This window comes from Pristiophorus japonicus, chromosome 18, assembly GCF_044704955.1.
Source record: "Pristiophorus japonicus isolate sPriJap1 chromosome 18, sPriJap1.hap1, whole genome shotgun sequence".
Taxonomy (NCBI): Eukaryota; Metazoa; Chordata; class Chondrichthyes; family Pristiophoridae; genus Pristiophorus; species Pristiophorus japonicus.
In genome coordinates, this window is record NC_091994.1 from 95,833,461 (window position 1) to 95,858,485 (window position 25,025).

At 47.3% G+C, this 25,025-nt stretch overlaps 1 protein-coding gene across 3 annotated transcripts in view; it reads left to right on the forward strand.

The window, feature by feature from the left end:
• Positions 1-25,025, forward strand: part of rnf207b (ring finger protein 207b) — an 85,035-nt gene that overhangs the window by 51,351 nt on the left and 8,659 nt on the right. For all 3 annotated transcript variants that reach the window (XM_070860421.1, XM_070860422.1, XM_070860423.1), the window contains 4 exons: positions 385-453; positions 533-657; positions 9,428-9,614; positions 12,590-12,775. In XM_070860421.1, the coding sequence (XP_070716522.1) occupies positions 385-453; positions 533-657; positions 9,428-9,614; positions 12,590-12,775 (567 nt within the window). The remainder of the gene's footprint in view (positions 1-384; positions 454-532; positions 658-9,427; positions 9,615-12,589; positions 12,776-25,025) is intronic.

Consider the following 25,025-nt stretch of genomic DNA (forward strand, 5'->3'; position numbering starts at 1 on the left):
TTCGTCACAAACGTTTTGTTTATTCTGCAATGAGCTCAGTACATTTTAAAAAAAGAGCGTTCAGAGTGAGGGTAGTCAAAGCATCTGCGTTTGGTTGCCAGCCCTCCTGGAATCTCCAGGAATTGAAGATTAATCTCCTAGACACTGCTGCAAACAACTTGAAAGAGAAACCATCGGGGCTTAAAACAAAAAGTTTTTTTTTTCATATTCTTCAAACACTTGTTTATTAGTTATAGAAATATTGGAAATGGGCCGAGAAAAGGCTGTTTGACTGGGCAGGGCGAGAGGTCATGTGATGAAACCACCAGGAATACGCCCAGCCAGAGTTGGCAACCCTAGCCTGCGTGAAGAATTTCAGATCTCTTTCTTTTTACTTCTTCGCAGCAACTGATGGAGAGGCTGCAGAAGATCGTTAAACTCCCCCACCGCCTGAGGCCAACGCAGAGCAGCAAGGTAGGATCAAAGCAGTTTGCTTGGACCACTGGGAGAGGAAAAGGGTTGAAGGTTAAACCGTGGCCATTTCTTTCCCCAGATTAACACGGAGTACAGGCCAGAGTTTGCGCGGTGTCTGGAACCTCTACTCTTCCTGAACCAACGGCGCTCCGGGTCGGTGACTGGAGGGGTCCCAGGAACTGGAATTAACAATGGAAATGGAATGTAAGCTACTCTACAGACACCATGATTAATAGCACAGGGATCAACAACAACTTGCATTTATATAGCGCCTTTAAGGTAGTAAAACGTTCCAAGGCCGCTTCACAGGAGCGTTATCAGATAAAATTTGACATTGAGCCACATAACGAGATATTAGGTCAGGGAAAATAGGCAGCTTTTGAGGGGTGTCTTAAAGAAGGAGAGAGAGGTGGAGAGGTTTAGGGAGGGAATTCCAGAGCTTAGAGCCTAGGCAGCTGAAGTCACGACCGCCACTGGTGGGGATGAATGAAATTGAGGATCAGCAAGAGGCCATAATTGGAGCAGTGCAGAGCTTAGGGCCTAGGCACAGCTACCAATGGTGAGACGAAGGATATTGGGGATGCACAAGAGGCCAGAATTGGAGGAGCGCAGATATCTCAGAGGGTTGTAGGATTGGAGGAGGTTAAAATGATAGGGAGGGATGAGGCCATGGAGGGATTTGAAAACAAGGATGAGAATCAAAGATCAGAAACATGATGGAGCCAGTTAATCAACGGGGAGGCCTGAGGATCTATTGAAGTAATGAAACCGGCGGCCATTTTAGAGACTTTCAGTCTTGTATCAGTAAACATTTTGAACCTGTTTCACAAAGACAAGGGCTACCCCTTGATACAATATGGCTCTGTAGGCACTGGTGACCCTCTGGTACCTCACCCCAATGCCCCTTCATGTCTGGGTTTATTCTGCCTCCAGACCAGTGCTAACATCAGACCTGGGGTGTTTGATGAGGCCTCTGCAAAAACGGTTCACCAAAATTTGCCCAATTCAGTGCCTCTGCTTCAGGTCTCAATCCCTCATACAATATACTTAAAGGGAAAAATCTTCAGCTTCACTCACACCTGTACAGCCTGGTAACTCATTCCCAGCCGTCTGATTACATAGGATTACATAGCATATACAGAACAGAAACAGGCCATTCCGCCCAATCAGTTGTGCTGTCATTTATACTCCAATCGAGCCTGCTCCCATCCTTCCTTATCTAACTCTATCAACATAACCCTCTATTCTCTTCTCCCTCATATGCTTATCTAGCTTCCCCTTAAGTGCATTTACACCATTCGCCTCAACTACACCTTATGGCAGCGAGTTCCACATTCTCACCACTCTCTGGGTAAATAATTTTCTTCTGAATTCACTATTTGATTTCTTGGTGACTACTTATATTGATGGTATCTAGTTTTGCTCTTCCCCACAAGTGGAAACACTCTCTCTGTGTCTATTCTATCAAAACCTTTCATCATTTTAAAGTCCTCTTTTAGGTCACCTTTCAACTTTCTCTTTCCAAGGGAAAAGAGACCCAGACTGTTCATCTTTTCCTGATAGGTATAAACCTCACATTTCTGGTATCACCCTTGTAAATATTTTTTGCACCCTCTCCAGTGCCTCTATACCCTTTCTATAATATGGCGACCAGGCCTATACACAGTACTCCAAGTGTGGTCTAACCAAGGTTCGACATAAGTTTAGCATAACTTCTCGACTTTTCAATTCTATCCCTCTGGAAATAAACCCGAGTGCTTGGTTTGCTTTTGTTATGGCCTTATTGACCTGTATGTAGTGATTTGTGTATTTGTACTCCCTTTGCTCTTCTACACCATTTACATTTTTATTTTCCAAATAACAGGTGACTGCCTTATTTTTCTTACCTAAATGTAATGCCTCATACTTATCTATGTTGAAATTCATTTGCCAATTATACACCCATTCTGCAAGTTTACCAATGTCTTCTTGTAATTTGTTGCAGTCCTCCTCAATCCCTCCCAATTTGGTGTCATCTGCAAATTTAGAAATTGTGTTTTTGATTCCAAGGTCTAAATAGTTAATATAAATTGTGAACAAAAGTGGTCCCAGCACTGATCCTGTGTGACCCCACTTCCCACCTCCTGCCACTCTGAATAGCTACCCTTTACCCCTACTCTCTGCCTTCTGTCTTTCAGCGAGATAGCTCTCCATTCTGATATTTGTCTTCTGACCTTATTCATTAGTCTATTATGTGGTACCTGTACCTTATTGCAGGCCTTTTGGAAATCTAGATATTTTCCATCGACTGCATTAAGTCTACTCTCTCCATTACTCTTCAATCCCAGCCATCTATTCTATACAGCCAGGCAACCCTGAATGTATCCCGAACATATTCCTGTATATTTTCTGAGAATGATACCCTGGTCCCAGCCCTTTTATCATCCGTCTGCACAGATCATCTTATTCTGCTATCATACATTTGCCATTCCTCCTTGCTAGTTTTCTGCTTATTCAGACACTTTCCTCACCTAGTTATTATTTTAAAATAGAGACAAGAGAGAAAGGCCCCATCTCTGAAATCAAAATGTGTCAAATGAGTACATAGAACATAAGAAATAGGAGCAGGAGTTGACCATACGGCCCTTCGAGCCTGCTCCGCCATTTAATAAGATCTGCTACCTCAACCCTATCCCCATGTCCCTTGATTCCCTTAGTGCCCAAACATCTATCGATCTCGGTCTCGAATATACTCAACGACTGAGCATCCACATCCCTCTGGGGTAGAGAATTCTAAAGATTCACAACCCTGTGAGAGATGAAATTTCTCCTCATCTCAGTCCTAAATGGTCGACCCCTTATCCTGAGACTGTGACCCCTGGTTCTAGACTCTGCAGCCAAGGGGAAACCTCTCAGCATCTACCCTGTCAAGCCCTCTCAGAATTTAATGTTTCAATGTGATCGCCTCTCATTCTTCTAAACTCCAGAGAATATAGGCCGAACCTATATTGGCTGATTCTCTCAATCTTGGTACAGGTCTGTAGCTGAAACTTTGTCTACGCAGGGGCACAATCCTAAATCAGAAGGCTTCAGTAAACATCTGCAATTTAAAAAAAATTGTTTCTGGGATGTGAGTGTCGCAAGGCCAGCATTTATTGCCCATCCCTAATTGCCCTTGAGAAGGTGGTGGTGAGCCACCTTCTTGAACCGCTGCAGTCCGTGTGATGAAAGTACTCCCACAGTGCTGTTAGGGAGGGAGTTCCAGGATTTTGACCCAGCGACAATGAAGGAATGGCGATATATTTCCAAGTCAGGAAGTTGTGTAACTTGGAGGGGAACTTGCAGGTGATGGTGTTCCCATGCGCCTGCTGCCCTTGTCCTCTAGGTGGTAGAGGTTGCTGGTTTAGGAGATGCGAGAAGCCTTGGCGAGTTGCTGCAGTGCATTTTGTAGATGGTACACACTGCAGCCACGGTACGCTGGTGGTGGTGGGAGTGAATGTTTAAGGTGGTGGATGGGGTGCCAATCAAGCGGGCTGCTTTGTCCTGGATTCATCCAAATGTTGCATGCGGTTTGCTGAGCCCATGGCTGTGGTGCAAACAGCCTTTGCACATGGATTGAGCTAACCAAACTGGTAGCAATACGGTGGAGGAGGATTTCCTGGAGTGTATTAGGGATGGTTTTCCAGACCAATATGTCGAGGAACCAACTAGAGGGCTGGCCATCCTAGACTGGGTGATGTGTAACGACAAAGGACTAATTAGCAATCTTGTTGTGCGAGGCCCCTTGGGGAAGAGTGACCATAATATGGTAGAATTCTTTTTTAAGATGGAGAGTGACACAGTTAATTTAGAGACTAGGGTCCTGAACTTGAGGAAAGGTAACTTCGATGGTATGAGGTGTGAATTGGCTAGGATAAACTAGCAAATGATACTTAAAGGGTTGACGGCAGATAAGCAATGGCAGACATTTAAAGATCACATGGATGAACTTCAACAATTGTAAATCCCTGTCTGGAGTAAAAATAAAACTGGGAACGTGACTCAACCGTGGCTAACAAGGGAAATTAGGGATAGTGTTAAATCCATGGAAGAGGCATATAAATTGGCCAGAAAAAACAGTAAACCTGAGGACTGGGAGAAATTTGGAATTCAGTAGAGGAGGACAAAGGGTTTAATTAGGAGGGTGGAAATAGAGTATGAGAGGAAGCTTGCTGGGAACATAAAAACTGACTGCAAAAGCTTGTATAGATATGTGAAGAGAAAAAGATTAGTGAAGACAAATGTAGGTCCCTTGCAGTCAGATTCAGGTGAATTTATAATGGGGAACAAAGAAATGGCAGATCAGTTGAATAAATACTTTGGTTCTGTCTTCACGAAGGAAGACACAAATAACCTTCTGGAAATACTAAGGTCTAGTGAGAAGGAGGAACTGAAGGCAATCCTTATTAGGCGGGAAATTGTGTTAGGGAAAGTGATGGGATTGAAGGCCGATAAATCCTCAGGGCCTGATAGTCTGCATCTCAGAGTACTTAAGGAAGTGGCCCTAGAAATAGTGGATGCATTGGTGAGCATTTTCCAACAGTCTATCGACTCTGGATCAGTTCCTATGGACTGGAGGGTAGCTAATGTAACACCACTTTTTAAGAAAGGAGGGAGAGAGAAAACGGGTAATTATAGACCCGTTAGCCTGACATCAGTAGTGGGGAAAATGTTGGAATCAATTATTAAAGATGAAATAGCAGCGCATTTGGAAAGCAGTGACAGGATCGGTCCAAGTCAGCATGGATTTATGAAAGGGAAATCATGCTTGACAAATCTTTTAGAATTTTTTGAGGATGTAACTAATAGAGTGGACAAGGGAGAACCAGTGGATGTGGTGTATTTGGACTTTCAAAAGGCTTTTGACAAGGTCCACACAAGAGATTGGTGTGCAAAATTAAAGCACATGGTATTGGGGATAATGTACTGATGTGGATAGAGAACTGGTTGGCAGACAGGAAGCAGAGAGTCGGGATAAACAGGTCCTTTTCAGAATGGCAGGCAGTGACTAGTGGAGTGCCGCAGGGCTCAGTGCTGGGATCCCAGCTATTTACAATATACATTAATGATTTAGATGAAGGAATTGTGTAATATCTCCAAGTTTGTAGATGACACTAAGCCGGGTGGTGGTGTGAGCTGTGAGGAGGATGCTAAGAGGCTGCAGGGTGACTTGGACAGGTTAGGTGTGTGGGCAAATGCATGGCAGATGCAGTATAATGTGGATAAATGTGAGGTTATCCACTTTGGGGGCAAAAACACAAAGGCAAAATATTATCTGAATGGCAGCAGGTTAGGAAAAGGGGAAGTGCAATGAGACCTGGGTGTCATGGTACATCAGTCATTGAAAGTTGGCATGCAGGTACAGCAGGCGGTGAAGAAAGCAAATGGTATGTTGGCCTTCATAGCTCGGGGATTTGAGCATAAGAGCAGGGAGGTCTTACTGCTGTTGTACAGGGCCTTGGTGAGGCCTCACCTGGAATATTGTGTTCAGTTTTGGTCTCCTAATCTGAGGAAGGACATTCTTGCTATTGAGGGAGTGCAGCGAAGATTCACCAGACTGATTCCCGGGATGGCAGGACTGACATATGAGGAGAAACTGGATCGACTGGGCCTGTGTTCACTGGAGTTTAGAAGGTTGAGAGGGGATCTCATAGAAACATATAAAATTCTGATAGGACTGGACAGGGGTTCGATGCAGGAAGAATGTTCCCGATGTTGGGGAAGTCCAGAACCAGGGGACACAGTCTAAGAATAAGGGGTAAGCCATTTAGGACTGAGATGAGGAGAAACTTTTTCACTCAGAGAGTTGTTAACCTGTGGAATTCCTACCGCAGAGAGTTGTTGATGCCAGTTCGTTGGATATATTCAAGAGGGAGTTAGATATGGCCCTTATGGCTAAAGGGATCAAGGGGTATGGAGAGAAAACCTGAGGTGAATGATCAGCCATGATCTTATTGAATGGCAGTGCAGGCTCGAAGGGCCGAATGGCCTACTCCTGCGCCTATTTTCTATGTTTCTATGTTTCTATGGACAAGTGTGCATTTCAGTGTGTAAGACACATTCTGTACTTGACTAGAGTGGAGCTGCATTCTATCAGCTAACAGGTGGTGGATGGATAATCTGAATACATGGAATAGTTTTATTTCCAAGCTGTGACTGCCAAATCTGACAGTTCTTGGAAATGTAGATACGGAACAGCGGAGAGCTGTGGTGCTGCGTGGCCCATGGGGGCTGGGCATGACAGCACATTGCAGACTGCAGAAAGCTCAACTCGATCATTGTCTTTTATTCTTGTCCCCTTCTTTCCTTTATTTCTCTCTGGGATCGTGCTAGAGTATGGTTCCATAATGCAAGCCACCATTCAGTACCTTCATGTGAGTCTGGATAGTGAGATGGATGATTGACTGTGGGGGGCATCCCCACCTGCCCAATCCTGTTCTCATCTGTGCGATTTGTCGGAGGCAGTCGGAGGATGAGACGTTAAACCGAGGCCCAGTCTGCCCTCTCAGGTGGATGTACAAAATCCCACCGCACTATTTTGAACAGCAGGAGAGTTCTCCGTAGTATCCTGTCCAATATTTATCCCTTAATCAGCATCACTTAAAAAAAGATTATCTGGTCATTATCACATTGCTGTACGATGGACCTTGCTGTGCACAAATTGCTTGCCGCATTTCCTATATTACAACAGTTACTACACTTTAAAAATACTTCATTGGCTATAAAATGCTTTGGGACGTCCTGGGTTTGTGAAAGGCGCTATATAAATGCAAGTACTTTCTTTTTTAAGCTATATATGATCCGTTTGTACCTTGCTTTTAGGTGCAAAAATTGTCACGGACTGTTCAGGGGATGAACCACCTCACTCAGCAATGTCTTGCCCTTTGTCTTGTGTATAGTAACCTCATAATATGGCAACCAGGCCTTACCTACCATTTATAGTCAGTGTGCTAGTACGGGCCGTGCTGGACGGATTAACGCATTATCTGCTCTTTGCTGAATGATGACGTGAATACCAGTAATTTCTCCACATAAATCCTGTGACGTTTTCAGCCCCGGTGTCTCCTGGGAGTGATTGACAGGCGATTGAGTGGCAGAGTGAGGCCTCAGGAGCTAGGCCTTGCCTGCTGCCACTATTTTTATCAGAATTTCAGGGAACTCTCTAGGACACAATTCACTGGGATTGTTTATATTTAGTCCTGTTGATGTCAGTATGTGGCCCTCACAAAGTGAAATAGTTACACACGGGACTCAGACAGAGGGGAACATAAAGGAGACCAGGGTTTGGAATAGGCAAGATAGTTGCAAGATTTCAAAGCAGAATTCTATCTTGCCGAGTGACCGGGGAACTAGAGACTGTTCCTTCACAGGTAAGTTGCTGATTATAGGTTTAATTTGCTAGTTAATCATTCCAGACTGTCATCATTGTTGCAGCAATGGGTTTTAACCTCTTTTGCACATCCTTTGATGCCGGTTGTAATTCCTTTACTTTGAGTGCAAACTCCTGCGCAATCATTCCTGTTTTTCAGTGAATATTCACTTTCCTCATTACTCGGTTTTCCTGGTGCCTTTTGTATCAAACGGAAAAAATGAAGGTTTGTGACAACCCAAAGCTGCCATGATCTGAATCTCCAGCCAAACTGGTTACATCGTAGTTCTCCCCAGTGTCCTGGCCCAATATTGATCCCTCAATCAACATCACTAAAACAGATTATCTGGTCATTCTCACATTGTTGTTTGTGAATCTTTGCTGTGTGAAAATTGGCTGCCGCATTTCCTGCATTACAGCAGTGACTACTTGGCTGTAAACTGCTTTGGGACATCCGGTGATTGTGAAAGACGCTATATAAATGCAAGTCCTTGTTTCTTTCTTGTGCTTTCAACATTTGGCTCAATTTTCATCCTCATGGAATCTTCCCCAGGATTGAGGGCCAGCACGACCAAATCCCCCAAAATAAGGTGTCTCGTATCTTTTGTAATCTACAGCCGCATGTGGCCTCCCCCCAAACCGTGCCCACCACTTGCCCCCTTCCCGGGATTATTCCGCCATTGTGACACTTCCGTGTTTAAGTGACCGTGATTTGGTCGCTGCCCCGATGGTTCATTCAATTTATCCAGTGAATAACTAAACCACACACTCCAGGAGTGCCTGGGTTCAATCACAGTCGGTGCTAAGCAGTTGAGAGTGGGCTGAGGAGACGGGGAAAAAAATTCGGACCAGGTTCCTGCTATTGATTACTATCCCATGATTCTTGCTGGTTTGGACTTAACTGTGTTGCCACCACAGATGAATAGCCTGGCGACACTCACCGTCTAGGTTGACATAAAAGAGAAAAGAAAGATTTGCATTTGTTTAGCACCTTTCACGAGCTCAGGACATCCCAAAGTGCTTTAAAGCCAATTATTACTTTTTTGGAAGTGTAGTCACTGTTGTAATGGAGGAAATGCGACAAGCAATGTGACAATAATCTATTTTAGTGATGTTAGTTGAGGGATACATATTGGCCCAGGACACCGGGGAGAACTCCCTGCTGCAAATAATGCCGCGGGATCTTTAACATCCACCTGAGAGGGCAGACGGGGCTTCGGTTTAACAGCTCATCTGAAAGATATGTAAAGAATAGATACTTGGGTGAGGTACTGAATCTCAGTAACAGTCAGCACTTTCAGGAGACGCAGGGACTAAACAAGAGAAAAGGATTTTTTTCTCCTTGCGCGACATCTCTCACTGTTGATTGAAAATGTCATAGCAGCGAACTAACCGAACCCCTCGATTTGATTCCAGTCTGTAACTCACTCCCGGGTATCTGTTATTCTATACATAAACCACCCCTCAATTTCATTATCTGTTTGCATTATGCATTAATGACTTAAAAATTCATATTCAGAGAACACTTCTGGTTTTTTTTTTGAGATTTTAACTGTGTTCCATGTTCTTTGTTTTTTAAAAATACAGGAACTTAGTGGGCACAAAGTCATTTCCAGGTTCCGCCTCTCCTGCATCCTTGGGGGACATGTCCCTAACAAACGCCGTGACATGCAAACCCACCTCCCATCGCTACATTAGCACCAAGGTCCTGCTGGCGGAGGGAGTCCACAGCCCTTTCATGGAGCATTGCCGGAACTACGAGAACACATTCAGGGTAAGGGAGTTATGGAGTGAGGAGCGGCCAGCGACCCAGGGTCATTTCAAGCCTGCAGCATCCAGGAGGTTTGGTGCTTTTAAGTTCAAAGGAGGACATTGTCTGGTGGAGTGTCTGCAGGTCAGGTTATCAGTCCGGCAGTGAGAAAGACTTGTATTCATACGGTGCCTTTCATAAGTTCAAGACATCCCAAAGCGTTTTACAGACAATGAAGTACTTTTGAAGCATAGTGTAAGAAAAGATTAATCTGCTTGAAAGCTTGGTGATAGCATTTATAACTAACATCGGCAGGAACTAACATAGTAAGTAGCTACTGAGCAGCGAGTCAGCAAACCGTATCCTTTTATTGAAGTCGCAACAAATCTCAGCTGTAATGCTAGGAAGACAGGACAGGATGAGAATCTGACTGTTGCAGGCCTGTTTGCACAGTGGTGTGATCGGAAACAAGGGAAGTAAGTGCGGTACGTGCTGATGGATTCGGCTGTGTGTAGCTCCGTTTTCTGGCATGTAAAGGACGAGCGCTCAGGCTGTTTTGTGTAGAAGAATTCTGAGGCGAGAGGGGAAACACCCAGGAGGAAGGGAACAGACCTATTGTGTCACTTCAAGAGTCATTACGGCACAGAAGGAGGCCATTCGGCCCCTCATTTCCATGCCGGAGAGGCACACCTCTATCCAGGACGGAGCGGGTGATATACTTTCTGCTTGGTTCTGTAAACTATCGCTCATGTACTGTATTGTGTTAACTTTTACAAGTCTTAAATAAAGTATCATGGAGTTGAGTCAAATTCCCTACAGATTGGCTATTGTCTCAAGACTCAACATACGATGATATTTGTTTTAGATGGGTAAAATCTTGTAACTGTATTATTTGATCAATAGGACAGAGGGAGAAGGGAACCCAAATTGGGAGTTAGGCTCACACCTACCAGTAGTATTAAGTGCCCAGTAACAAGGCAGATAGATCCAACTAAAATAGAGAAGTCATTACTTAAGAAATTTAAAAAATTAAACGTTTTGAACTTGATAAATGAGATTCAGAAGTCGTTGTTGTAATGTGGGAAACGCTGCAGCAAATTTGTGCTTTGGGTCATCTTGAGGAATGAAAAGTGTAACTCAGAGGCTACAGGCTAACTGTGCTAACAATGTGCCGCAGTGCAAAGGGAGCTTTACTCAAGCCCTGACCGGGCTGTACCTGCGAGTGCTTGAAGCTGACACACACCTTGAATGACAAGTGATTGAGTCACTGATGAGCTTGCAGATCTACACCGACTTCCAGTCCAACAACCCCTCAGTTTAAAATTCCTCATCTTTTTTTTCAAATCCCTCCATGGCCTCGCCCCTTGCTATCTCTGTAACCTTCTCCAGCCCTACAACCCTCTGAGATCTCTGCACTCCTCCAATTCTGGCCTCTTGAGCGTCCCCAATTTTATTCGCTCCACCATTGGCGGCTGTACTTTTAGTTGTCTCGGCCCTAGGCTCTGGAATTCCCTCCCTAAACCTTTCCACCTCACTACCTCTCTCCTCCTTTAAGATGCTCCATAAAACCTACCTCTTTCACCAAGCTTTTAGTCATCTGTCCTACTATCCCCTTCTGTGGTTCGATATCAAAACGTTTTATTGACATTGCTTTTGTTAAGCGCCTTGGGATGTTTTGCTATGTTAGAGGCGCCATATAAGTTGTTGCTGTATTTGGTTTTGGAGGTACTAGACTGGGGGGGGGGGGGGGGGAAATCAGCCAGAATTCCCACTCCTGATCACTATCCAGTGTGTGGACGTGGATAAGTACAGGATTGGATTCGGCTGTGAGACTCTCCATTGGTAAATATCCTGGTGACACTCACTGTCTTGGGTCCCTCCTGAGGAATGGCCACTTGAGTGTGGTCGCTGAGGGTCGGGTGTGTCAGGAAAGACATGCATTAGGAGTCAGCACCTCTCAGGAGAGCTGGGGAAGGAGAAATTTTGGGGCTTGAGAAATATTAGCAACGACCTGTGCCTCACTAGTGATTACATAGAATTAACAACACAGAAAAAGGTCATGCGGCCCAAGCGGTCTATGCCAGTGTTTATACTCCACACGAGCCTCACTCCCCTGGTCTTCTCTGAACAGTGCCGTGGGATCTTTCATGTCCACCTGAGATGGCAGATGGGCCCGCAGTTTAATGTCTCATCTGAATTATGGCAGCACTCCCTCAGGACTGCACTGAGAGTGTCAGCCTAGATTGTGTGCTCAAGTCTCCAGGGTGGGACTTGAACTCACAACCTTCTGGCTCACGAGGTGAGAGAGCTACCCACTGAGCTCATCATCATAGGCGGTCCCTCGAAACGAGGATGATTTGCTTCCACGCCAAAAAGAGGATGAGTTCACAGGTGCCCCAATGAAAGACCCAAACTACATCCTGAAGGGTGGAAGATGCCTGGATTTTTTTAACGTGGGGTGGCCGTTACACACCAGCCACCACACGGGCTTGACAGAGCTAGGTCTTGGTCCAGTGGCAAGGATTACATAAGATTACCCAAGATGACTGGAGACCAGCTCCGCTGCACGGACCTAGTGCGCACACGTATCGCAGTGTGGGCTGGGCCCGTGCTGCCCCTGGGCCCCTGGCCCCGAACTCGCGCCTCCTACAGCTGACAGATTAAACAAACCTACAGAATCATGGCTGCATACCAAGAACCCCCAATATAATTCTGAACCAGCAACATAGTGCACAGTGTCTATAGCTACCCTTGGGAGAGTGAGAACCAGATTTAGAGATACATTTTAACATTCTTTTGTTGACCATTTCCCCCCCCCCACAGAAACCATTTGGAAAGAGAAGGGTTACTTTTAAATAGATTTTAAAGCATAGTACATTCACGCAAGTTAAAAAGGAATTTAGGCAATAGGCCATTAAGGACCCAAACAAAGGCAGTCAAGGATTTTGGATCAGAGCTGTTGTACTGATTGAACTAATGACATTGTCTCATTTGCCCAGACCCTCCAGACAGAGCTGCAGACACTGAAAGACCAGGTACAAGAGATGCACCGGGATCTGACCAAGCACCACTCACTCATCAAGACAGACGCAATGGGTGAGATCCTACAGAAATCGCTGCAGATGGACATTCAAATCGCCTCCCAATACTCCTCTGTGGAGACCATGAGGACCATGTTTGAGGAGGTACGGAACTGATATGTTCTTACTATACAGTATAAATGCACACGAGGCCCATACTTGAGAGAAGGTCACTCTTTGACCAGTTACCTTTATTACCAAGACCTGAAGTGATGAAGGTGGGTGGAGCTTCCCCTTTTATACCTGAAAGTCCAGGTTAGGAGTGTCTCCCACAAGTGCACCCCTTGTAGTCAATGTTCCCAAGGTGTACAATTTAGGTCAGTTTATACATGGGTTACAATGACAGTTGAATACATGACATCACCTCCCCCGCAAAGTCTTATTGAGATCACAGGTTAAGTCTCTCTGGTGGTTTACGCTCCCTTGTAGAGTGCCTGAGTTGGGGCTCTGGTTGTTGGCCACAGGCCTGAGTGTCTGCTGTTTGCGGTGCCTCAGGCCTGTCCGGACCGCCCACAGTGACTGGACTCTCCTCCGCTTGGTTCCGGTGTTTGGTCACCTGTGGTGGAGTAAACTCTACTTCGTGTTCTTCATCTGCTTCTTCTATGGGGTTGCTGAACCTTCTTTTAGTTTGATCCACGTGTTTGTGGCAGATTTGTCCATTGGTAAGTTTAACTACCAGAATCCTATTCCCCTCTTTGGCAATCACAGTGCCTGCGAGCCATTTGGGCCCAGGAGCGTAATTAAGGACAAAAACAGGGTAATTGACATCAATACATCGCGCCCTCGCATTCCTGTCATGGTAGTCACATTGTGACTGACGCCTGCTCTCAACAATTTCTTTCATAGCAGGGTGTATAAGGGATAACCTGGTTTTGAGCGTCCTTTTCATTAGCAGCTCTGCGGGTGGAACCCCTGTGAGCGAGTGTGGTCGGGATCTATTGGCTAACAGGAGGCGTGGTAAGTGGCTTTGTAGGGAACCCCCTTGGATTCTGAGCATCCCCTGTTTGATTGTCTGCACTGCTCGTTCCGCCTGGCCGTTTGAGGCCGGCTTGAACGGTGCCGTTCTGACATGGTTGATTCCATTGCCTGCCATGAAGTCCTGGAATTCAGTGCTTGTGAAGCATGGGCCATTGTCGCTGACCAAGACATCCGGTAGACCATGGGTGGCGAACATTGCCCGTAGACTTTCTACCGTGGCAGAGGATGTGCTTGAATTTAAAATGGCACACTCAATCCATTTGAAGTAGGCGTCTACTACAACCAAAAACATTTTTCCCATGAAAGGACCTGCGTAGTCCACATGGATGCGTGACCATGGCTTGGCGGGCCAGGACCAGGGGCTAAGGGGGGCTACCCTGGGTGTGTTGCCCAGCTGAGCACACGTGTTGCACCTGCGAACACAAAGTTCCAGGTCTGCATCTATCCCTGGCCACCAAACGTGTGACCTGGCAATTGCCTTCATCATGACAATGCCCGGGTGCTCATTGTGGAGTTCTCTGATGAACATCTCTCTGCCGATGTGGGGCATGACTACTCAGTTTCCCCACAGTAGGCAATCGGCCTGAATCGAGAGTTCATCCTTGCGCCTATGAAACAGTTTAAATTCCTCAGGGCATGACCTGTACGTGGCTGCCCAGTCCCCATTCAGGACACATTTCTTAACTAAAGACAGTAGCGGGTCTCTATTTGTCCAGACTTTAATCTGACGGGCTGTCACAGGTGAGCCTTCGCTTTCGAAAGCTTCAACAGCCATGACCATCTCAGCATCATGCTCAGTTGCCTCCTCAGTGGTGGCTAGTGGGAGCCTGCTGAGTGCATCGGTGCAGTTTTCAGTGCCCGGTCTGTGCCGAATTGTGTAATCATAGGTGGCTAACGCAAGTGCCCACCTCTGTATGCGGGCCGATGCATTTGCATTTATGGCCTTGTTGGCAGCCAAAAGGGACGTTAAGGGTTTGTGATCTGTCTCCAGCTCAAATTTCCCGCCAAACAGGTACTGGTGCATTTTTTTTTTACTGCATATACACATGCTATCGCTTCCTTTTCTACCTTCCCGTCTGCCTGGGACAGACTTCTGGAGGCATAAGCTACTGGCTGTAACTGACCATTGGCATTCACATGCTGCAACACACACCCGACCCCATAGGACGACGCATCAAACGTTAACACAAGTTTCTTACACGGATCATATAACGTTAACAGTTTGTTAGAGCACGCAACTTATTATGCTTCATCAAAAGCTCTTCCCCCCCAGAGCCAATCACGACCTTTGCGTAGGAGCACATGTAGCGGCTCTAACAGCATGCTCAATTTGGGAAGAAAGTTACCAAAATAGTTCAGGAGCCCCAGGAATGAACGCAGCTCCGTCGTGTTATGGGGTCTCGGTGCTCTCTGGATCGCTTCCGTTTTGGACGCAGTGGGTCTGATCCCGTCTGCTGCTACCCTCCTCCCCAGGAATTCTACCTCTGGAGCTAAGGAGACACATTTAGCCTTTTTCAGTCGCAGCCCTACCCGGTCCAGTCTGCGTCGCACCTCCCCCAGGTTGTGGAGGTGTTCTTCAGTATCGCGACCCGTGATGAGGATGTCGTCTTGAAAAACCACCTTCCTTGGAATCGACTTGAGGAGGCTTTCCATATTTCGCTGAAAGATCGCAGCGGCCAAACGAATCCCGAACGGGCATCTGTTATACTCAAACAACCCCTTGTGTGTCGTGATGGTGGTCAGCTTCTTCGACTCACTCGCCAGCTCCTGGGTCATGTAAGCTGAGGTCAGGTCCAATTTTGAAAAAAGTTTGCCACCGGATAGCGTCGCAAAGAGGTCCTCTGCTCTCGGTAGCGGGTACTGGTCTTGGAGTGACACCAGATTGATGGTGGCCTTGTAATCGCCACATAATTCACCAGACTGATTCCCGGGATGGTGGGACTGACCTATCAAGAAAGACTGGATCAACTGGGCTTGTATTCACTGGAGTTCAGAAGAGTGAGAGGGGACCTCATAGAAACGTTTAAAATTCTGACGGGTTTGGACAGGTTGGATGCAGGAAGAATGTTCCCAATGTTGGGGAAGTCCAGAACCAGGGGTCACAGTCTAAGGATAAGGGGTAAGCCATTTAGGACCGAGATGAGGAGAAACTTCTTCACCCAGAGAGTGGTGAACCTGTGGAATTCTCTACCACAGAAAGTAGTTGAGGCCAATTCACTAAATATATTCAAAAGGGAGTTAGATGAAGTCTTTACTACTCGGGGGATCAAGAGGTATGGCGAGAAAGCAGGAAGGGGGTACTGAAGTTTCATGTTCAGCCATGAACTCATTGAATGGCGGTGCAGGCTAGAAGCGCTGAATGGCCTGCTCCTGCACCTATTTTCTATGTTTCTATGTTTCTACATATCCTGACTGACTCATCCGCTTTGAGCACCGACACGATCGGGCTCGCCCAGTCACTGAATTCGACTGGCGAGATGATGCCTTCCCTCAGCAGGCGGTCCAATTCGCATTCTATCTTTTCCCGCATCACGTACGGCACCGCTCTGGCCTTGTGGTGTAGTGGCCTGGCGTCCGGGTTTATGTGAATCACTACCTTGGCCCCATGAAAGGGCTGATGACGGGTTGAAATAATGAGTCAAATTTGTCCAGGATCTGTGAGCATGATACTCGCTCCGCAGAAGAAATTGCATTGACATCACCCCATTCCCAGTTCATGACAGCAAGCCAACTCCTTCCCAGTAGTGTGGGACCATCCCCGGGACGATCCAGAGGAGCAACCTATTCTCCGAATCTTTGTGGGTCACGACTACCGTGGCGCTGCCTAGCACCGGAATGATTTCCTTTGTATATGTCCGTAGCAGTGCGTCAATCGGCAATAATTTTGGCCTCCTGGCCTTGGACACCCACAACCTTTCGAACTGTTTGATACTCATCGGGGACTGGCTGGCCCCCGTGTCTAGCTCCATTAATACTGGGATGCCATTGAGGAGCACTTTCATCAGTATCGGTGGTGTCCTGGTATATGAACTGTGTATGTGCTCCACATGAACGCGCTGAACTTTAGCTTCCAGCGATTTCCCCCAGTGTTCATTTGGCCTCGTGGGCTTACATCTGGCCCGTCCTCCTCGTATATCAACCTGGCTGCAGGCTTCCTGCACATACGCGCCAAGTGACTGCTAACGTTGCAGTTTCTGCAGGTATATTGCTGATACCTGCAAGCTCTGGCTGGGTGTTTGCCTCCGCACTTCCAGCATGAGTTGAAGGCCCCGTTGTTGGAAACAAAAGGTCCATTACCAGTCGATCGTCTCTGATTGTCTCTGTAACTGTCCTTAAACGCACCATTGACAGGTGTTGATGGCCCCATTATTGGCCGCATTGTCCCTTGCGATGGCATGAATCGCCGTTCAGCTAGCCATTGTCTCAGTTGAATTCCCCCTTTGGGTTCGACTACATGCTGGGTCCTGTCCGATTGCCCTTGCCTACCTAGAGAACTGTGTGCCGTGTTAACAATGTTGACTTCCTGGTCGATTGCCGCATCTGAGCCAAGATTATTGTCATACTTCATTCTGGTCTCTTCCTCCCCTGAGATAAATGTCAGGGCTATCAGAGCCGCCACTTCCAAGGTCAAGTCTTTGGTCTCAATCAGTTTCCTGAAAACCCCAGCGTGCCCGATGCCCTCAATAAAAAAGTCTTGCAGCATCTCTGCTCTGCATGCATCTGAGAACTTGCATAGAACATAGGAACATAAGAACATAAGAACATAAGAATTAGGAACAGGAGTAGGCCATCTAGCCCCTTGAGCCTGCTCCGCCATTCAACAAGATCATGGCTGATCTGGCCGTGGACTCAGCTCCACTTACCCGCCCGCTCCCCGTAACTCTTAATTCCCTTATTGGTTAAAAATCTATCTGTGATTTGAATATATTCAATGAGCTAGCCTCAACTGCTTCCTTGGGCAGAGAATTCCACAGATTTACAACCCTCTGGGAGAAGAAATTCCTTCTCGACTCGGTTTTAAATTGGCTCCCCGTATTTTGAGGCTGTGCCCCCTCGTTCTAGTCTCCCCGACCAGTGGAAACAACCTCTCTGCCTCTATCTTGTCTATTCCTTTCATTATTTTAAATAAGATCACCCCTCATCCTTCTGAACTCCAACGAGTAAAGACCCAGTCTACTCAATCTATCATCATAAGGTAACCACCTCACCTCCGGAATCAGCCGAGTGAATCGTCTCTGTACCCCTCCAAAGCTAGTGTATCCTTCCTTAAGTAAGATGACCAAAACTGCACGCAGTTCTCCAGGTGTGGCCTCACCAATACCGTGTACAGTTGCAACAGGACCTCCGTGCTTTTGTACTCCATCCCTCTCTCAATGAAGGCCAACATTCCATTCGCCTTCCTGATTACCTGCTGCTCGCCAGTCGCTGGAAATCTGCCACGAAGTCTGGAATGCTTTGCCCTTCTCGCCGCCGGTGTGTGTAAAATCGGTGTCTCGCCATGTGCATGCGACTCGCCGGTTTAAGGTGTTCCCCGATCAACTTACTGAGCTCTTCGAACGTCTTGTCCACTGGCTTCTCTGGCACTAGGAGGTCCTTCATCATGGAGTACATCCTGGATCCACAAACCGTCAGGATATGAGCCCTGCGTTTGTCGGCCGAATCCTGTCCCAACCATTCCTTAGTGACAAAACTTTGCTGTAGTCTCTCAATAAAGTCGTCCCAATCATCACCAACACAGTACCTCTCTTCTGTGCTGCTAGTGGCCATGCTCGCGTGGTTTAAATCACAGTTTCTTGTCGCCCATGATATGTCCTTACTGTACAGTATAAATGCACACAAGGCCCATACTTGAGAGAAGGTCACTCTGTGACCAGTTACCTTTATTACCAAGACCTCAAGTGATGAAAGTGGGTGGAGCTTCCCCTTTTATACCTGAAAGTCCAGGTTTAGGAGTGTCTCGCACAAGTTCACCCCCTTGTGGTCAATGTTCTCAAGGTGTACAACTTAGGTCAGCTTATACATGGGTTAAAATGATAGTTGAATACATGACAGGAACGATCCAAATCGTTTTACTATAGAGTTTTTTTTTTAAGTGTGATTTTTGTGCTTGGGGAATGTTAGTTAGTGCTGGGGCATTGAATACTTTCTATTCAAGGACCCTGTGTCAAGCACTCTCAGATGCAGCTGGGTTAGGGGTGGAGTAAAGCTCCCTCTGGACTGTGCCAACAATGTACCTCAGCCTCAGAAGAGGACTCCCTACTTCACCAGTTGATATTTTACATTTCGTCTACCATTTAGCCTGTGGTCTCTGAGTTAGATGGCCAGTTTGTGCCAAGTTAATAGCTTAGGACTAGGTGTAGGCTAGTCAGCCCCTCGGGCCTATTAGATCATGGCTGATCTGTATCTTAACTCCATTTAACAGCCGTTGATCCATATCCCTTGCCTATCACTCTCAGACTTGAAAGCTTCAGTTGGCCCCCGCATCCACACCCTTTTGGGGCGGAGAATTCCAGATTTCTACGACCTTTGTTTGTGAAAGGGTGATTCCAGATTTCACTCCTGAGTGGCCAGGCTCAAATTTTAAGATTGGATCCCCTTGTTGTGGATTCCTCACCAGAGGAAGCAGTTTCTCTGTATCTACCCTATCAAAGCAGTTTTATGCAATGGGTCCAAACTCGTGTCTCATCGCAACCTTACAGCCAGTAACAGGAAAAGGCCTTTAGGATCAAACAAGGTCACTGATGGGCTCCACCCACCCAGCTTCTCGCCGTATACCTCAACCCCTTCTCTCTTTAAAAAGGAATCTCATTCCATTTACACCTAACTGGCCTTCTCTTTATTCTACAAATCTTACTATTCATTGGATGAAAAAGTTCTGATTGAACTTACTTTCTTGCTAGTTTTCTTCCCGGACTCTCTCCTCCAATGCGCCCATTGAATGGGTCAAGTCCATGGGAACCAGGCAAGTTCACCCAAGTGCTCATTATCATTGTATGGGCTCAAATGGTGAATGGCAGCAGGTTATATGTGATCAGGGGGTGGGGGAATTCATAGCTGAACCGAAACTTGCCTCCATACATTGTACACACACTTACATTTCCTAGCAGGAGTCACCAGATAGTGACTGGTAATGTTGGCCGATTTACCCTCGCTAATGCAGAGGCAATAAGACAACTCAGTTGTTCCTGTTGTCAACCCAGCTGAGATTAGCAAACAGGGATTGAGACTGGGACCTTGCTGATCAGTATGGTTCAGCTACCCACTAGACAAACTCACTGAGCCATTGAGGAAATGCCATTAACTTTTTTGTAATTCATTCATGGGATGTAGGCATCGCTGACAAGGCCAGCATTTATTGCCCATTCCTAATTGCCCTTGAGAAGATGGTGGTGAGCTGCCTTCTTGGACCGCTGCAGTCCTTATAGTGAAGGTACTCCCACAGTGCTGTTAGGGAGGCAGTTCCAGGATTTTGACTCAGTGATGATGAAGGAACGGCGATATACCTCCAAGTCAGGATGGTGTGTAACTTGGAGGGGAACATGGAGGTGGTGGTGTTCCCATGCGCCTGCAGCCCTTGTCCTTCTAGGTGCTAGAGGTTGTGGGTTTGGGAGGTGCTGACGAAGAAGCCTTGGTGAGTTGCTGCAGTGCATCTTGTAGATGGTGCACACTGCAGCCACGGTGCGCCGGTGGTGGAGGGAGTGAATGTTGAAGATGGTGCCAATCAAGCGGGCTGCTTTGTCCTGGATGGTGTCGAACTTCTTGAGTGTTGTTGGAGCTGCACTCATCCAGGCAAATGGAGAATATTGTTGAATGTCAAGGGGCGGTGGCAAGACTCTCGCTTGTTGGAATATAGTCATTGCCTGGCACTTGTGTGGCCCGAATGTTACTTGTCACTTATCAGCCCAAGCCTGAATGTCATCCAGGTCTTGTTGCATGTGGGCATGGACTATTTCATTATCTGAGGAGTTGCGAATGTCACTGAACACTGCGCAATCATCAGTGAACATCCCCACTTCTAACATGATGGAGGGAAGGTCATTGATGAAGCAGCTGAAGATGGTTGGGCCTAGGACACTGCCATGAGGAACTGCAGCAGCGATGTCCTCAGGCTGTGATGATTAACCTCCATCCACCAAAACCATCTTCCTTTGTGCTATGTATGACTCCAGCCAGTGGAGAGTTTTACCCTGATTCCCATTGACTTCAGTTTTACTAGGGTTCCTTGATGACACACTCGGTCAAATGCTGTCTGTCTTGATGTCAAGGGCAGTCACTCTCACCTCATCTCTGGAATTTAGCTCTTTTGTCCCTGTTTGGACCAAGGCTGTAATGAGGTCTGGAGCCAAGTGGTCTTGGCACTACCCAAGACCACCCTGGGCATCGGTGAGCAGGTTATTGGTAAGTGCCGCTTAATAGCACTGTTGACGACACTTCCAGCACTTTGCTGATGATTGAAAGTAGACTGATGGGGCGGTAATTGGCTGGATTAGATTTGTCCTGTTTTTTATGGGCAGGACATACCTGGGCAGTTTTCCACATTGTTGGATAGATGCCAGTGCTGTAGCTGTACTGGAACTGTAAAGTCCTGTCCCTGCAGTACAGATTCACACAAGGCACATACTGAAGTCAAGGTCACTCAGGACCTGCACCTTTATTACACAGCTCTCGAATACCACACTTGCCTGAGACCTGTCCTTATATATCTGTCTGAGACAGGTATCCAGTGTCTCCTGCAAGTGCCCCGCTAGTGGTAAGGTAAGCTTGTGGTTACAGGTCATCTCTAGTTACAGTCATGTATAGCATGGTAAGATACAGTTATGTATAGTAATGTGAGATACATGACATCACCCTCCCCCAAGGTCTTGTTGTCTTTGTAGGTTCAGTCTCTCAGGTGGTCTACGCTCTCGCGTGGAGCATCTTAGTTGTGGTTCAGTTGTTTGCCTTGGTGCCTGTTTTTCTTTCGGTGTGATTGCTGGTATCTCGCCTGGGCTGTCTGTTTCATTCAGTATGATTGTTGGTGTCTTGCCTGGGCTGTCTGTTGGGATTGCCCTTTCCTCAGGTTGTTCCCTCTGTCTGTCCACCAGGTGTGGTGTGAGTTCCACATTGTAGTCTGCCTCTGGTTCAGCAGTGTTGTTGGTAAATCTACTTTTGACTTGGTCTACATGCCTCCAGCAGGTTTGGCCATTGTCCATCTGTACCACCTGTTTCCTTCCTTGCCTGTTACTGTCTCTGCAAGCCATTTGGGACCCCTGCCATAGTTTAGCACAAACACTTTGTCCCCTATCACATTCCACCTCCTCCTCGAATTTCGGTCATGGTACTCGGTTAGTTTACGGCGCTTTGACTCAATGATTTCATGCATGTCTGGGAGGATTAATGAGAGCCTTGTCTTTAAGATCGTTTCATTAATAGTTGCGCGGGGGGAACTCCAGTCAATGAATGCGGACGAGATCTGTATGCCAGCAGCAGTCGCGACAGGCGGCCCTGCAGCGTGGGACCTTGGATTTTGAGCATGCCTTGTTTAATGATCTGCATTGCTCGCTCCACCTGGCCGTTGGAGGCCGGCTTGAATGGTGCCTCTTAACGTGATTTATGCCATGGTCACTTATAAAATCTTGGAATTCTGTGCTGGTGAAGCACGGACCATTATCACTGACCAATATGTCAGGAATGCCGTGCGTTGCGAACATGGTTCCAAGGCTCTCCACAGTGGTGGAGGTGGTGTTCGAGTTTAAAATGGTGCATTCGATCCACTTAGAAAATGCATCTACAACTACGAGGAACATTTTGCCCATGAATGGTCCCGCATAGTCTACATGCACCCTCGACCACAGTTTAGTGGGCCAGGGCCAGGGGCCCTGGGGGCATTACTGAGTTGGGCACAAATGGTGCACCTTCAGACGCAGAGCTCCAAGTCCGCGTCAATACCAGGCCACCAGACGTGGGATCTGGCTATGGCCTTCATGAGAACGATCCCCGGGTGCTCACGGTGGTGCTCCCGGACAAATGCCTCTCTGCCTCGCAGAGGCATAACTACTTGGCTGCCCCACATCAGGCAGTCTGCATGCGCCTATGGAAAGGTTTGATGATCTCGGGGCAGGCATCGCAAGCCTCTGCTCAGTCACCAGTTAAGACACATCTTTTGACTAGGGATAACATGGGGTCGCTGGTCGTCCGGGCTCTGATTTGGCGAGCCGTCATGGGCGAACCTGTGGACTCAAAGGCATTGATTGCCATGACTATCTCACAGTCCTGTTCGTCAGACCCTTCCGTGGTCACCAGGGGTAGCCTGCTAAGCGCATCGGCACAGTTGTCTATGCCTGGTCTGTGCCTTATGGTGTAATCGTAAGACGCCAGCATGAGTGCCCACCGTTGAATGCACGCCGAGGCGTTGGCGTTCATTGCCTTGCTCTCGGATAGTAGGGACGTGAGGGGCCTGTGGTCGGTTTCTAATGCGAAAAGGTATTGGTGCATCTTTTTGACACCGTACACGCACGCAAGCGCCTCCTTCTCCACTATTCCGTACCTGCGCTCCGCCCGCGAAAGTGACCTGGAGGCATAAGCTATGGGTTGTAATTTACCCGCACTATTGACATGTTGTAAAACGCACCCGACCCCGTATGCTGACGCATCACATGTAAGAACTAGCTTTTTACCTGGATCGAAGATAGCCAAAATACTGTTGGAACACAGAAGGTTGCGTGCCTTATTGAAGGCGCGTTCCTGGGCGTCCCTCCAAAACCATTCGTACCCCTTTCAGAGTAGCACGTGGAGAGGCTCCAGCAGCGTGCTTAAGTTCTGCATAAAGTTCCCAAAGTAATTGAGTAGCCCGAGAAAGGCGCGCAGTTCTGAGACATTCCGGGGCCTGGGTGCCAGGCGAATTGCTTCTGTTTTGGACTCTGTTGGGCGGATTCCATCAGCGGTAATCCTTCTGCCCAAAAACTCAACCTCGGGCGCGAGAAACAGGCACTTGGATTTCTTAACTCTTAGGCCTACCCTATCCAACCGCTTTAGTACTTCCTCCAAATTACGGAGATGGGAGTCGGTGTCCCTGCCCGTGATAAATATGTCGTCTTGAAATACAACCTCCCCAGGATGGACTTGAGCAGACTCTCCATGTTGCGCTGGAATATGGCAGCTGCCGACCTGATGCCGAATGGGCATCGATTGTACATGAAAAGGCCTCGATGTGTGTTGATGGTGGTGAGTAGCTTGGACTCGTCGGTCAATTCTTGCGTCATATACGCAGATGTGATGTCTAGTTTTGAGAGAAGTTTTCCTCCAGCCAATGTGGCAAATAAGTCCTCCGCTCTGGGCAGCAGGTATTAGTCCTGTAGGGAGACTCTGTTTATGGTAGATTTGTAGTCCCCACAGATTCGTACGGATCCATCAGGCTTCATGACTGGGACGATGGGACTTGCCCAGTCGCTAAATTTCACAGGTGATATAATGCCTTCCCGCAGAAGCCTGTCTAGTTCATGTTCAACCTTTTCCCTCATCACATAGGGCACAGCTCTGGCCTTGTGATGGCCCGGTCTAGCATCCTGTGTGATGTAGATTTTGACTTTAGCCCCTTTGAAGGTGCCCAAACCTGGCTGAAAGAGATGTTCAAATCGACTTAGAACTGTTGAGCAGGAGGTCCATTCCTCTGACGACATGGCGTGAACATCATCCCACATGCGGGCCAGATGCCCTGCAAACAGCATGCTGAAATCGACACCCCCTTGATGAGTGCCTTCCCCCACATCTCCAGCACAGACCGTTTCCATCGTTTCCAAAGGATGAGCTGCATCTGGCTGATCTCTCTTGAGCTTCTCTCAATTTGTAGTTGATTGCTCGCATTGTGGGTTGATGAGGTGTGAACGGCCATTCATGTGGCCCTTGATGGCTTTTGGCGCCACTGCCTACTGTTGAGGGCATGCTCTCCTGCCTTTGTCTGTGTGTGGGGGTAGCGGCTTGTTTCACGCTGTGAACCCCTTGTTCCGATGTTTCGTTAGTTGTTGTACCCGCAGTATAGATTAACCTTGTCTCTTCTCCTGCCAGGAATGTCTGTGCCACCAGTGCTGCTGCCTCTAGGGTCAGGTTCGTGGTCTCTATGAGCTTTCGGAATATGCCTGCGTGGCCTATTCCTTCAATAAAAAAGTCTCTCAGTACTTCCCTCCTTAGTTCATCGGAGAACTCACATAAGCTAGCCAACCTCTGAAGTTCCGCCACGAAGTCGGGTACGCTCTGGCCCACACTGCATTTGTAGTTGTAGAACCTGTGTCTGGCCATGTGTAGGCTGCTCGCTGGCTTCAGGTGGTCTCTCACCAGTGTGCTCAACTCCTCAAACGACTTGCTTGCTGGTTTCTTGGGTGCCAGCAGGTCCTTCATTAAG